This window comes from Pinus tabuliformis, chromosome 9, assembly GCF_031772625.1.
Source record: "Pinus tabuliformis cultivar Carrire ecotype Pingquan chromosome 9, CPIR1, whole genome shotgun sequence".
NCBI classification, from domain to species: domain Eukaryota; kingdom Viridiplantae; phylum Streptophyta; class Pinopsida; order Pinales; family Pinaceae; genus Pinus; species Pinus tabuliformis.
Window position 1 is genome coordinate 566,710,919 of NC_142307.1, and position 16,527 is coordinate 566,727,445.

At 34.5% G+C, this 16,527-nt stretch overlaps 1 protein-coding gene across 1 annotated transcript; it reads left to right on the top strand.

The window, feature by feature from the left end:
- The first annotated feature begins 12,721 nt into the window (after positions 1-12,721).
- Positions 12,722-14,088, top strand: LOC149149794 (heavy metal-associated isoprenylated plant protein 39-like). The gene is made up of 3 exons (XM_089439386.1): positions 12,722-13,139; positions 13,217-13,292; positions 13,733-14,088. Exons 1-3 carry the CDS (start codon positions 13,131-13,133, stop codon positions 13,864-13,866), a joined length of 219 nt encoding a protein of 72 aa, XP_089295512.1. The 5' UTR covers positions 12,722-13,130; the 3' UTR covers positions 13,867-14,088.
- Positions 14,089-16,527: the final 2,439 nt, after the last annotated feature.

Genomic DNA, 16,527 nt, shown 5'->3' on the forward strand with positions numbered 1-16,527 from the left:
TTTGTTTCAGAAATCAAATTTACTTGTGATCCACTATCAAATAAGGTATCAATCTTGTTATGCTTGGAAATTACTCTAATACGAAAAAGCTCATTTCTTTCCCTCTCATTATTTTCATTATCAACAGATTGTGCAGAATGACTTGTGGATGCTTCAAAATCTTTACCTTTAATGCTTGTGGTTGCAACTATTGTTTCATTTCCTGAATCTGATCCCAAGTCCTTCTGAATAGCACCAGCATTCTTTTTCTTATTTCCACCGAACTTCTTAGGTTTCAGTTCTAGATGCAAAAACCAGCAGTGTGCCTCATCGTGTCCTTCTTTCTTGCAATGAGTGCATGAAGGTTTATCCTTCTTTACAGTGTTTGCTTTCCTCTCCTTCCATTTCAGTTTCTTCTTTTCCTTGCTCTTACTTACAGAATATTTAGATGATCCCCCAACCTCTGGGTTTACATTCTTACCTCTAGCTTCTAGATGTGTTGCCTGAACTGATACATCATCTAAGATAGTGGGATTAAACATGAGAATAGTATGCTTTAAATAGCTATGAAGACCACCTATATACTTCAATAAAGTCTCAAGTGAGTCTAATGATATACCTAGAGTTAAAGCTCTCTTTCTGAATTCCTGAGTATAACTCTGTACACTTTGACCCTTCAATTGTCGAAGAGTTTGCCAACTCATCATTGCCTGCTACATGTAAGCTAAAGGATATAATTGCTTTTTGATAGCAGAAACAAATTCATTCCAGGTAGAAATGATTTTACCATGTTTTTGCAGATCAGCTTGTGTCTTGCCTTCCCACCATACTAGTGCAGTTCCTCCAAGTCGAAGGCTAGCCAACTGAATCTTCTTCCTTTCTGAATCAACGGTCTAGACCTTGCAATATACATCAATTTGTCTTATCTAATTATCTAGCTTTTCTGCATTGAGTTCTCCATCATAAATTGGCAAATCAAACTTCACATCTAATTTGATTAAGGAAGTTTTCTTCTTTTTCTTAGAAGAGCTAGAAGATGATGAGGATGATGAAGGTGATGATGGAGGAGATGGTGGAGGAGGCATTTCCCCTTTCCCTTTGCCTTCTGGAGGGGCAACTAGAAAAGGTTCCTCTGCTCCTTTGTCTGGTTTAGGTGTTGAAGTGCTTTCACCTCGACCCTTCTTAAATTCCAGATACATCTCTTCCACCATGGCTTGGAGTGCCTTAAAACTTTCTATAAATTGAGATTCTGACCCCAATGGAGTTTCTTCTGCCATTCTCCTCTGAGAATAGACTCTTCCAATCTCTGGATTAGCCTCAACAAGTTCTCCTTTTCCTAGTCTGAGCTTTAATTTAGTTAGCATTCAAAATCTAGCACAAGCTTGTCTAACCTTAACAAAACCAAAACCAAATGCTCTAATAGCACTTGATCTAAAGATGAGATCTTAAATCAATATTAAGGTATTACAGACTCATGTGTAGGAATGCCTATATTATTTAGTGCAACGGATCAAAAAGATTGCGAATAATATAGATAATGAACAATTATGAAACATAATAAAAACACACATCAACACAACAAATAATCAAGGAGTTCACCAGACTTCCTGGCTACGTCTCCTAGTCCAGCTTTCAGTGTCGACCTCTATATTATGTCTTCAAGAACAGACTTTACAGTGTGATCTCAATCAGAGCCATAACACAACAACAGTGATATTACACATGGATTTCACTCAAAAAACTCGAGTCTAAAGATTGCATAGACTCTCCCTCTTAGTGCCTCTGATCAACTATTCGTAGCTATGTGTTTCTCTGACTCTTTGTCTCCCCTATGTCTCTGAGCAACTTCCCCCCTCTTAGTGCTGCCATAGAATGGCTTCTATCGACGTTGTCGGTTCAATCCCCTCCTTGGGCTCTCTGGCGCCCAGCCGCTGTCCGTTCAAATCCCTATTGAGTGTTAAACAATCATTGCAAAACGCTCTAAGGTATGGTGGCCACCTGTTTTCAAACGGAAAGGACTAGCGCGGGTGAAAATCCCTGAAAATACACTTTTCGTTCATACACAACAATACACGGAAATACATTGAAAACTAATGAAAAACCTGACTGCAACATTAAAGCTGGACTTCAAATGACATAAAGTCCACCTTATAATCCTCTCAGGTCCACCTTTTATTGTTGTCGCAAGCCCATTATTGATCTGCCTTCAATCCGACGGTTCATATCCAACCCGAAACATCAAGTAGTCTGCTCGATCTCCACCCTTGATCCACGATCTTCCAATCCAATGGTTGACAGCCATTTCGGGTAGCCTATGTGCATGGAGATTACTCGCCTGAAAAAGCAGTTTTCTCTCTCCTGCGGCATGCTACATGTCGGCCAGTGTATGGAATTGGGCGGAGCCTCTCCAATACCACTTACCGCCTAAAGTCCGCCCGAAACACCGCTTACCACGGAACTCAAATCCTTCGCTGTTTTATTTCATAACTCCTTCGGGTCCGTGCATATCGCGTAGTCTTCAGGTCATTTCCCTTTGTTGTGTTGCGATGCAATAAGTCACATATAGCATGGTCCTCTGGCCTGCGAGTTAAGTCCTCCCCTTTGGAATTTGCGATGCGATAAATGTTATCTCTGTCGTTGATCTACGCGCTTGATCAACGGTCCACGTTAATTTGTTGGATCGCGATCGCAATTCCCATAAAGTTGCCTCCGATACACTCCGCTGGCCTGCTCCGATGCGATATCACCGATTCAATCCGGTCCGTTGATCTGGCCGATCCGACGGCTCCGGTGAAACGAGACTTCATTCTTTGTTTAACTCTGTTTTCCACCATTCCTTCAATGTTTCTCCGCGATACTCTGTTTCCGATATTTGAAGACTTAGAGGTTTCAAGATCCATTTTGGATCAGAGTGTGCCTAGATAATTTGGGAGGCGCACTACCGTTGGGTCATTGTACATTTCAGAGTAGAGAAAACAATGGTAGTATTGCAGAAGTATTATTATTGACCGAAACTTCGTCAAGATGTTTGGAAGTATATTAGATCCTGCACCGCCTGCATCATTTCCAAAACAACCATCAAGAAGAAATGCCTATATACTCCTCTATGTACTCCTAGTCAACCTTCGGAATCTATCTCCATGGATTACATGTTGGGCCTTCCTTCTACTAAGCACAACAATGACTGTGTTTTCATGGTCGTGGATAGATTCTCTAAGATGTCCATTATGGCGGCCTGCAAGAAGAGTATCACAACAGAGGCCACTAATAGGCTCTTATTTGAGTGAGTGTGGGTACACTTTTGGATCCCACAGTCCATTGTCTCAGATCAAGATAACAAATTCTTTAGTGCATTTTGGTCAAGTCTCTAGTTGATGCTGGATGCAAAACTTACTAAGTCCATGACTTTCCATCCCCAAACCAATGGCCAAATAGAGGTTGTCAACATGATGATTGTACACATTCTACGCATGTACAACTCGAGACATCCACGCACATGGGATTAAAGTCTCCCCTATGTCCAACATACCTACAAGAGAGCTCTCCACAGCTTAACGAACCAGAGCCCCTTTCAGGTAGGGATGGGATTTCAGCCATTATGTCCCATTGATGTAGCCATACCATTTGTAGCCACTCAAGTAGCTTTACCTCACATCCAGTCTAAATTCGATAGGGCTAACAACTTCATTAAGTGCATTCAACACATCCACCAGCAGTTCCATGATATATTAGACAAAGCCATTGTTAAGTACAAGTAGCACCATAATCAACATTGAGTGTTGCACAAGTTCCAGGCGGGTGACAAAGTTTGGCTACATTTGCAAAAGGAGGGCCTCGTTGGACCCACCACAAGCTTCGCCCGCTATGATATGGGCCATACACCATCACCAAGGTTATCGGTGGCAGTGCCTTCAAGCTCAGCACCCCACCGTTCATTAGTCTGCACCTAGTGTTCAATGTAGACCGCCTTCGGTCATACTTTCCACCATTGTTGGACACATCCGATATTGAAAAAAAACTCACACTAACAGGGCTCAACCCAGACTACATGGAACAAGCCACAACTGATCAACTCATGGACACACAGATCAAGAACACTCGCCAACAGAGGATCCAACAATATCAAGTTGTCAAAGCAGGCCAACTCCTTCACTATGGCAAGTGGTTCAACACGAACCAGGTTCAACAGAAATTTCCTCACCTCATGGAGGCTCTACATGCAATGGGGACCATTTCTTCCTGTTGTACTGTTCAATAACCCCCATTTTAATGTATTATAAATTTCCTATGAAATTTATTATATTAAAATAAGGACCCTTTAATTTTATAAAATGAACATAAAAATTGTTAATAAAGAACTATAACCAAAGTTTAATACTTAGGCTTTTTAATTAAAACCCAAGTATTAAACCTTGATTATCCAAAAAAAACAAATTTTAGTAGCCCCCAAGACCAAAACTATACTTAGGCTTCAAAAAAACTTAAGCATTAAACAATATGGGTTATTTAATCAAAAGACAAAGTAATCAGAGTTTTTGATTCCCAAAGGCTTTATCTTTATAAACTCCGACTCATCCAAAACCCCGCATCGTAAAATTTCTAAGGGCAAAGACTCCCCTGCATCAAAAATAAACAAAGTTTCATAAGGAAAAAACCTCTCTGCCAACTCCATTGCGATTGCGATATAAACCGGACCTGCAAGGATTATTCAATACAATTCATAAAGTCCCTCGTCCGTGACTATCGCGAAAGTTCCAAAAAAAATAAGTCTTAACCTTAACTCCATTGTGATTGTGATTAGGCCCAGACCCGGCGGGAAAATCAACTTCACTTCATTAAAAATCCGCAATCGCAAGAAACATTTCCCAAGTCCCACTCCCTATCTCTTTTGCGATATGCGATAAAGCCAAAACCTAACGGGATTATACAATAAAAACCCCACATCCGGAGCTATTACAGTTACCAAAGGGTCCTGCCTCATGCCAATTGCGATTGCGATAAAGCCCCGAACCTGACGGGATTATTCACTCCAATTCATAAATCCCGTGCATCCGTGCAATCGCAAGAATCATAGTCTTAAACTTTTCACATGTTGATTGAGATTTGTGATAAGCCTCAGACCCGATAAAAATTATATGTCAATTAATAAAAATATCGTGTCTGCGGCTATCACGGTTCTTTTAGCCATACCGCTTGTTCCAAAGACTCCTACCAAATGTGATTGTGATATGCGATCAAGCCCAATCCATCTGCCACGTCATCCCTGTTGTCATCTGTGATGTCATACTCCACGTCAGGCCCACATCATTTGCAATGCAATCATCACGTCCTATTCCACATGGATCCGCCACATTATAATAACGTCACCATGACATCATCTCGTCCCACATATTGCAAATCGCAAGTCTTTTGGCCACCTATTAAAGTTTTCCACTCCTTAACATCGATTAAGATATAATAAAAGTCAGACTTATCTACTAAAATGAATGGCCCAGATCTATCCGCTCAAATCAACGACAGATAATGGTTTCGGACCCCCTGCACTCAATTTTAAGTTTCTCACAAGGGGGTCCAAAAAGTGGTTTTCCCATCTAAGCCCTATCTCTACGTGTCACTCCTCTGTTATTTCAAACTCCCCCTGCACAAACCACTTACCACTTCGAAACCCCTCTAAAAAAACCACTAAGCCTCCCCCCTGTTTTATGATCCGCGATAGCACATATTCCACCACGTCATCCACCATGTCACCATGAAGTCATCCCGCACATCACAATTGCAAGTTTTAAAAAGACACGGTTTATAACATCACATCCACCTTTCTGAACGCCGATTACGATATGTTTTAAGAAAGCCCCTTTTTTTATTTTGTTAAAGAATACTCCAGGCTTTAAAACGATTGCGATTATTCTGAGTTCTACTTCGATCTAAAAGAAATTATGATTTGCGATAAGACCATAAAAGTGTGATTTGTCTTACCATAGACCTGTGTTCGGAATTTATTACAACTCTACATTTTTCCTGATTTCTTGCAAAAGTGATTTGCTTAAAAAAAACTCGCTTATCAGTTTCATTTATTTCCATCTTATCGATTCCTGTTTTTCTTATTTAGGTTCATGACAGAAGAGGACAGTTGTGCTGACAAGCAGCAGTTCAGTTCAAACAGACAGACAAGCATCCAGATAATCTGATGGAACAAACAAAGTTGATGAAGACATCAAATCACATTCAGAAATTTCCACCAAAAAAATGTTTTCCTTTAAGCGTTGTTGAAGGGATCTGTTTAAATGCCTTAAACGTTATGCAAAATATATTTAGTTGTTTTATGTTATTTAAGATTACTCATTGTATGAAATACAGGTCTGGAATTTTATGAAGAAAGGCTTACGAAATCTCGCACTATTGTACTTTCACACTTTTCTCAATAGAATGACTGGAACATTGTTTTAGGAATTTTCATAAAGAATTTTGAGAAGTTGCACTACTGTACTCCTGGAATCATCTTTGTGAGAAAGACTAAACTGCTTCTATTTCTTTTATGAGCTGAGAAACGTGCATCTGGTATTTCTATCTTTGTGCCTCTATTTTGTTCATAAATAAATAGTGAATTTATCTTTTCAAATTTCTTATTACATGATGTTTCTACTCTTCTCTGCAATTCAAAAATTCTTGAAGGCACTATTGTATAAAGGATTTAGAGTTGTAGGTTAGAGGAGAAAACTCAGATCTGAAGGATTATTGAGGATTTTTCTTTTGCACTCTGAATTATGTTTTGATGGGCAAAGTTCGTACTATTACAGCTCTAGTTTTAAAAGCAGAAGTTCAAGCATTGTAAAATACTGTTGGAGACCAGAGCTAGAGAAATGCGTTTAATAAATTGGTATTTTTAATACTATTGTTTTAAATACTAGTTTTATTTTATAATGGCATGAATGTTTTCATTTTATTCATATTTGTGCACTATTGTCGGTATGAGTAATATGTCTTAATCATATGTTATTATTTATCTCTTCTTATGTGTTGAATTCTGATTTCTGAGTAACTATTTACTCATAAATCTTTCCTTTAATATCTATTTAACAAATAATGATACGTTGAGAACTATTTCCTCATATTCTTGTTTAATTATTCGAATTATTGATTTAACAAGATCAATATCATTTTGTGAACTACTTCCTAAATGTTATCGGTTAATTATTTCAATTAAGAGGTCTCTAAATATAATATGTTTTTGTATTCATAATGTCAGTTAATTGAACTATTTCGTTAACTTGATATTCATTATAAGCCAAACATATTTAAATCCCAAATCATTTAAATGCCTTACTCTATGTTGGGTTAGATCTATATCTGCCTAATTGAGATAGGATTAGGTTTTAGTTCCTTTTTCTTGCATTTTAAAATTAGTTTGCATTTAAATTAATTCTATATTTCTAGAAGTCCTCTTTTGAGGCAAAACTTTAGATTGGTTTGGTTGTTCCACAAAAACAACTTAAGGATCATTCATCTTGCCTGATCAACTCAAATAATTGAATTGATGGCCCTAGTTATTAGCAATTAGAGATATATTTAAAGCTGATAGCGGTTGGGAGAAGGTAATTGGACCTAATTGAACTAGTTGGAGCCACTATCCCAAACGAAAAAGGAGTTATTTTAAGGTCTGGACCGGGTGGTTATCCCCAATGTTGTGGCAGCGATTTTCGAGACCTCAACACTTCCTGGGGGGGAGGATTGATCCAGGTGGATATTGCCGACCACCCTTCTATTCCACCTAGGCCTCCAGTTGGTTTCATCTATTTCCTTGTTTATTTCAGCATTTACTATTTTTAGCATATTTTCGGGTCCTAAACTTCGGAGCAGTTTTGGCCCCCTAGATGACGTTTTTTTGAGGTTCCTTGTAGGCTGGTAGCCAAAGGCAGGGGCTTGTTGCAAATCCTATAGTACTCGGGGAGACCTTTCCAACAAGGTACAGTACACGCCAAACAGAGATAATATGACCAAGTTACGACCCCGGGAAGTTGGCTACCCAACTAACCCCAACGGGGCCCACAAACTCTTGGTGTTACATCTCTTGGGGTTAGGGTTTTGGTTGTTTAGTTTTTTCTCTTGTTTTCCAATAATAAATAGGCCCTTCAACCTCATTGTAACACATTTCAAAGGCATGTAGCTATCACGTCTCTTCTCAGAGATAAGCTACCATCGCTCAAGCTAGTTTATTTCCATTATGTTTGTAAGCATATTTCAATATTCTGATATAAATGAAATGAAGTGTTATTTATGTTGCATCTCTATATTTATGGTTATATCTATAATTTTTTGCGTTCATGTTTAAGTTCGGATCACCTTTTATCCCTTGGGCTCATCCTCCCATCCTAAGTGGATCTCAAGCCTAGATTGGTAAATGGATAAGAATTCCTAAACTACCACACTCTCCTATAAATCTACAACTATATACAACATTAGGGTTGGATTTTGGAGACTAATCATACCCTCATGTTGCTGCTTTGATCTTAAGAGAGTTATCATTTCCATGCATTAGGGTGACCTTGAGGTTTGCATTGTGACAAGGAAGGACAAGTCATCTTGGGGAGATATCTACAAGATCGACTTCCATTTTTTGTTGTAAACTCTCTCCTTTTCATATTAATACAAAGAGTATACCATTTTCCTGTATGTGTTATGCTATTTTTACATTAATATATTTCAATGCTATGTTGATCCATTGAATAAAATGATTGGATAATGCTACATAGATGTCCTAGATCTTTGGCTTTTGTTGATTGTATGTGCAAGTTCTAATTATAATGATTGGAGCTTAAATGCCAAGAGGAGAAAAGAGCTTGCGATGGATCACAAGTAAACATCTTTCCATTCTCCAATTTCTCTAAGGAGAGCTTTATATTCTTTGCTTTCTGTTGTTCTAGACTAGGCCACTAGGTCTAGGGAAGATACTTCTATCCACAGTCGTAAATTCCGAAAAACACTTATCAAGAGCCAAGATGTCTCGAACCCCATAAGGGATCACTATCCAAGGCATCGCCTAGTCGTCTTATCACAAAGAGCCAACATGTTCCTCATGGGAATTGAAACTGGGTGGAGAGATAATAAACCATTGTCCCAAACCCTAGATCTAAACCAATAAAACATCTAACACAAATATTTATAAAACGAGCTTAGATCCATCTTAACTTTGGATCTACTAAGTGCCAAGAGGGATCAAATCTCTTGACGTGCAAACCTTTTTTAGAGTGAAAAGGGATTTGATCCCTCTTGGTGCTTGGTAGATCTGAAGTTAATATGGATCTAGGTTGGTTTAATTACTAGTTTTTATTAAAGCTATTGTGATATGTATGGATAAATTGCTCTCAATTTATATTTAAAAGAATTAAAATTTTCGTTAAAATAATATTTAATATTTATATGTTTAAAAATGTTTAAATTTGTTTTTATTAATTAGAGAAGAATACCATGGGAAAAATTATGGGTTAAGAATGTTATGGGAAAACCCATGGATTGTCAATTTCAAAGTTTGAAAATCATTAATATTTACATGGCATGACAACATGTCATCCATACTAGGCTCAAGAGCACCTCTCGACACAATGAAAAAAATATATCATGGCAACACCTCCACTTCCATAATGTTATTCATAATTGTCCCCCTTTTTGGGGTATGCATCAAACAAAAAATCAATTGTTGACACAAATAGAGATCCGTAATGATCTTAGACTACAATTATAAGTTTTTCCATACAACTAAACTCTATATGCATGATGCTAGGACTTTGCACACATGTTCTAGAGTTAATTGTGCATGGTGTGGTTTTGAAAACTTAGTTACAATTCTAGTTTTGTGTTTTATTGTTTTATAAAATGTTGTAAATGTTTATGAGTGTTGTTACTTACCCTTGGGACGTTGCTACAAATGTTGTTTCTTGAAGCTTGTAATGATTGACACTCCTAAATTTGCATATTCCTTGTATGTGAGTCACTTAAATGTTGGGGAACAAGGATTGACACTAACCCATATTATCACTATAAAATTTGCATGGCCATATATTTATGTTTGTATTATATAATAATAAGTATACCATCATTACCCACAGGGCTTTACGGTGTACTGTTTAAAGACACTCTTTAAAATAAGTCACTAGTTCAAATCTTTATGGGTCTTACTTACCAAAATAAACAAAACAAACAAATATATAATTATAAAAAAAAAATATTAATCTAAAATTTTTTATAACAAACAAGTATATGATTAATATAAAAAAACAAAACAAAACCAAAAAAACCTGATATTTATCCAAAAGAATTATAACAAGTTGATATTTAAATAGATTCTATATTTTTTTAATGAGGAAAAATGATATTTAGATTTTAATGAGAAATTATTAATAATAATATAGTACTAAATTGAATAAATATTATAATATAAATATATAATATTCGATATTTATAAACATTTTAAAATCAAGATTTTCTCAAGACATCCACAAGGATAAAATAACAGTGTTTTTCGAATGAACATTCGATGTTGTTGGTATAAAATGGTATGCTATTTCATTGACTTGAAACATCCTGGGCACATGGCACGCAATTTCATCGGATCTCGATTATTGGAAAAGTTATTTTTTGAATTTTCTCGGAAAAGATATTGTTTGAAATTTTCTCGTACCATCTGTTTCGTCCTTTCCATGGTTGTGCATCTTAGGAGTTCTTTTCATACTTTTGTCTTTAATATCCCGTTACATTTATACATATCCTTTTATTAGAACTGGTATTTAGAAGTTATAATTTTTAATTAAAAATGGTGAAGAATTAAAAATGGTGAAGTTGGTTAAATAATTTTTAAGTTGAAATTTAAGATATAATTTTTAGTGAGATTGTGATTTTTTGTGATAGAGATTTTTGGAATTAATATGTGTAATGAATTTGATCCGTTTAATGTTGGATGGTTATACAAATTAATTCCGGAAATCTCCATCACAATATGAATAACTATGAAAATCTCCAATCACTTATTGTGATTTTTTGATTTTTTAAATGAATTTTTAGAGACATAAATAAATTTAACATCCTGTAAAACTTTTATACAAATTAAATAATTTAAATTTATGATTCTTAAAATTTCTAATAAATTTGAGAAAAAAATTAAAAAAAAATTATTTAATTAAATTAAATTATCAAAAATTAAAAATATTTATATAATTTAATCCTTTATTTTTTATAAATAAATATTTACTTCTTCTACCTTATATATTTATCATTATTAAATTGTTAAACTTTTCACATTTTACTTATAAAAATACTATTTCAAAAATCAAATAACAAATCAAAAAATAGGCATAAATTCTCTCACTATTATTATCAACTAGCATGAGCACACCCGTAAGGAGAGGAAGTATAAATTTTCTAAATATCGTGATTTCTCTCACTATCACTATGTATCAACGCTAATCATGAATACAAATGAAGTGGCTATGTTAATATTAAATAGTTGAATATATATATATATATTCAATGAAAATGTAATAATATATTTTTTTAAGTTATAGTTTCTTAATATTTAAAATTTCATTAAAATTATATATCCTAAATAAGATGAAAATAATGTAGGAGATTTATACTATGAAATTGTAAGATTTTATATTCATGGATATTTAAAAATAGAATAGTTTAAGGAGGTTAGAAAATAATGAAAAAGTTGATATGATTTTGATGAAATTTGAGTGAAATTTTTTGAATTTTAGGCTACAATGGTGGAGTTCTGGGATTTTGGGGTTTTAAGGATTTTTGATGGTGCTGAATCTAGAGGATTCCAACACTCTCATTGTCATATTTCTTGAAAAAAAAAATCTCCAAATAACCAATAGAAATTTGTTTTCCCAACAAAATTGTCACCTTATTAGAAAATGGCTTTAATAATATAGATTTCTCTGTTTTAATAAATTCAACAACCTTTCAACACAAACCATGGAATTTCAAGGTAAGTGGTAGTTGGTGTTTACCATAAGAGTAGTCTAACAAGGCCACAATTTGCCCCACAAAATAATGGAAATTCCTGCAAGATTTTGACAAAAATTTGATAGATTTTTTTGGAAATTCTGGTAATTTCTGTCAAACTTTAGGATTTTGGGTACCAAGGGTTTTTGAGGGTGCTGAATCTATTTCCACCATCAAAAAATTATTCAAATACTAACAATAAGAATTTTCTTCTTTAAATTGTTGAATTCCAATCAAAAAACCCTCTGGCAGAAATTGGAATTTTCTTTTTTAAATTGTTGAATTCCAATCAAAAAGCTGTCCGGCAGAAATTGTTGTCTATTGAGGTAGCAAATTTTCCTTGACTAATCACCTGAATCCAACCATTATTTTCTCCATAAATCTGATAAAATAAATGTTTGAATCCTGTTTTTGATAATAGAAATGAATTCAGCAGCGTCAAAAATATTTGAGATACCCAAAACCTTAAAACTTAACAACTATAATCAAAATTTCCTACTTAGAAATTCTATTAGAATTTCTAAAGAAAAATTTGAAACTCATTAAACTTCCAAAACATTGGTACACACTTCCCGAGAAATATGGGGAGACCCCCAAAACATTGTTAAACACACTTTCGGAGAAAATTGGAGCGACTCCGAAAGCATTGGTAAACACACTTGCCGACAAATATGTAGCGACTCTTCAAACCCAATAAGTTCACAGGCCTGTTAAAAAATTTGCGAAAACGTTGGTAAACGCAGTTTCCAAGAAATAAGGAGCGACTCTTAAAATGCAAGAAATTGACCGGAACGCACAGTCTGTGGTCTGAGTCTCTCAGGTCTCCCGTTGTTGCGAACTCGCGGTCCAACTTCGTGGAAGTGCTTCCGAAGTTCCCATGGTCGCTGACTCGACTCGTTTTACACGGGCAACACTTACATCATTGGGGGTTCCAGAGGCTTCAGGAAGAGTGAGTGAGGATAAAACCCCAAACCCCTCCTCGCCCTTTAACCAGTGCGATTGCAGAATATCAAGGGCCTGTTAACATACAGTCGGCGTTTCCTATGCTGTGATTAATCTATTGGGTCCTCCTGGTCGGCAGTATTGTGAAAGAAGAGCAGATTCATCCAAAGGTCTCCAAGATTATTACTTTTCGGCAGCTGTCAAAGATGTCCAAGGTACGCCATCGGTTATTGTTGTGTCATTTTATTTTTCAAATGGTTATGGGAAGTGAATTATCTCTGTGATTGTGCAGAAAATCGTGTTGAAGGTGGGCTTAAACTGCGAAAAATGCAAACGGAAGGTCATGAAAACCGTTGCAGGGATTGAAGGTAAAGCCTGGTTTTAATTTAGAGCATTGTTTTGTTTTTAATTTAGAGCATGGTTTTATATAGTGAGTAAGTTAATGGTTAAGAGTATGTATTTTTTTAAGAGGTTACAATTTTAGTTTTAAAGGGGTTTAAAACCAGAAAAAGTAGAATATGTATATATTTTTAATAGTTAATCATTGCAAATTTTTTATTTTACACATAAAGAAATCTCAAACACCAATTTTTTTTAACGTGTGACTTAACTATAACTTTAAAATTATAATAGTTTATCATATGGCTAAAGGTGAGGGGTTTTCAATTTTTTTTTAACGTGTGACTTAACTATAACTTTAAAATTATAATAGTTTATCATATGGCTAAAGGTGAGGGGTTTTAACTTTTAAATTATAAAGATGAAATTATTTGTACTAAATTCTAGCAGGTCTGTGGCTATATTGCAGGCGTTGACTCTATAGCGTTTGACGAGAAGGATAATAAGGTCACTGTAATTGGAAACGCAGATCCTGTGGGCTTGACGGCTAGTCTCAGAAAAATTGGATCCGCAGATTTGGTGAGCGTTGGACCTTCTAAATAGGCCGAGAAAAAGACCTGTAAAACTTCCTCGAATGATGTTGCCTGAAAAGAGGGTTTATCTTTTAGTTTCACATCAAAATACTTCAACGGGACACGCCCACAGATAGATCCATGGATTCGGCACTTCATGGGGCTTTCTCTGATAGAAGACACATATCCCAGTATTTCATTGTACCACCGCGGCTTGGCTATATATGAAATTTAATCATTTATTTAACTAATAGCTATACAAATGTATTCATGAATTGTGTTGTCGATCAGGTGGCATTTAACTCCATCAGTTGGGATTTAATCTCCATTAGATAACCGGGTTAATGGAATTCTGTAACAGTGATAGAAGGGGTTGAGGTTGAAGTAGGAGCCACCTGTGGTATTAAAACTATCCCAAAGTGAATTGAGCCTTGTATAATTCTGACAAACGCATTTTACACATTTACGTTAAAATGTAAACAAAGCTATAGTTTAATGGTTACACGTTTTAAATTCTTTCTGGAATTTCTTGGTAAGGGTTTTTTTTTCAGAGAGAAAATCAACATATGGCCGAGGCCAGCAGATATTACAGCATATGGCCGAAGCCAGCAGATTTTTACAACATATGGCCGAAGCCGTTACAAATATCCTTCATAAGGCCGAAGCCAGCAGATGACCAAATATCCTTCATGGGGTCCTCAGCGAAACACAGCTGCAGGAATCGATCCCGGCTGGGGGGAGCGAAAGCCATCCGCCCCAGCCGTCATGTCATGCACATTGGTGAGGTTTGTTCGAATCAGTAGCCTTTAAATTTTTTGGAATTTTAATTTTTATTATATATTTTAGCCATAGTCTACTTATTATGTTTTTTCTTTTGAAATTTATGGAAATTCCAGTGATATTTTGAAAAAAATTAGTAGGAATTTTTGTAAATCTAAGTAAAAGTTGTTAAATTTCATATTTTTAAGTGCCTTAGAGGTTTTTGATGATGCCGAATCTCTTTTCACCATCAAAAACATGATCCAAACACTGCATCTACAAAAAGTTTTTGAAATCATTTTACTGGAATTCCAACCACTTTTAATAACCCTGACAATTCATCCACCTCTATAAATGACTCCTATATTTTAAAAAAATATTGAATCTATTTTTTTTTAAATATACTAAATCTATTTATATATTTAAAAATTCATTTTAAACTTTTAAAAATAAATTCATTTTAAACTTTTAAAAATAAATTCAAAAAAACATCTGATTACTGATAATCAAAATGTTCCCAATTATTCTTTATAATCAATATTACCACTAACCTATATCTAAACTCAACTTTACCTATTAAAATACATAATAATACGGATCTCACGTTACATTTCATTATAAAATGTGTCTTTTTCTTTTTACAAATGTTGCCGAGCTTTATTTGGTTGTTTAGATAAAAACATTGAATTAAAATGGAAGTTAAATGTAATATGGATCATATTTTTCATGTTGCAAATATTTTTATTTGATTTTGAAAATTAAAATGAAACAAAATCGTTGTCGAGCATAATCACTTTATAATCGAAAGCATCGTTATGTGAAATGATCCAGCATAATTAAAGTAATCGCCGAGGATTTTTTTTAAAACCGTTTTTACTGGTTTGAAATTTATATATTATTTTTTACTTACTATTAAACATACACTTAGTTACAACCTTTTTAAACGGAGTCCTTTAACGGGGTGAGGAATTTTTCATACGGTTAAAAGTGGTCGGAATTTTGATAAAAAAATTCAAAAAATCTTGCAGATGTAGTGTTTGAATGGTGTTTTTGATGGTGGAAATGGATTCAGCACCATCAAAAACATCTAAAACACCTAAAATTTTGAAGTTTAACAATTATAACTTGGATTTACAAAAATCCTTGCCGATCGCCTCGTTAGACTACGCGTTTTTAAACCTGTGAAAAAGATAAAGTCTAGTCTTTATCTAGTCTCGCCTCGATTATTGGAACTTCTAAATAAAAGGATATTAACTTTAATGCGGTACGAGTTATTATTACATGGGTTGAATAGTCTCGCCTCCATTATTGGAACTTCTAAATAAAAGGATATTAACTTTCATGCGCTAACAAGTATTATTATATAGGTTGAATAGTCTCGCCTCGATTATTGGAACTTTTAAGTAAAAGGGTATTAACTTTTATGCGCTAAGAGTTATTATTATATAGGTTTAATTAGGTTAAAGTTTTGAATAAATTAAATATTTTGAAATTTTATTTTCTGATGGATTCATTTATATGAAATGACTAATTTCATGGTGTTTAAAATTGAATTGTTAAAAAAAAAATATTTAAAAAATAAAAAATCAAAATAAAATTATATGCAATCAAGTGTCATTACATTTCATAAAAAATACACCTATCAAATCTAAATATTTATGAAAATGAATTATCATTATATGATTTACCAAGCCAAATATCATAACATTTAATAAAAATTGCACCTATTAAATGTATTTTAATATTTATTTTTATCATATAATTGTATTAATAAAAATACACAAGGCAATAAATATAGTTTATATTATTTTTAATTTGACAGTTTTTAATTTTTGTACATAGTTACAATATTTGTAACATGTATATGCAATAATAATAATAATAATAATAAATTATTAATTCCTTACTCTGGTTGTATTACTTACCTATTCGA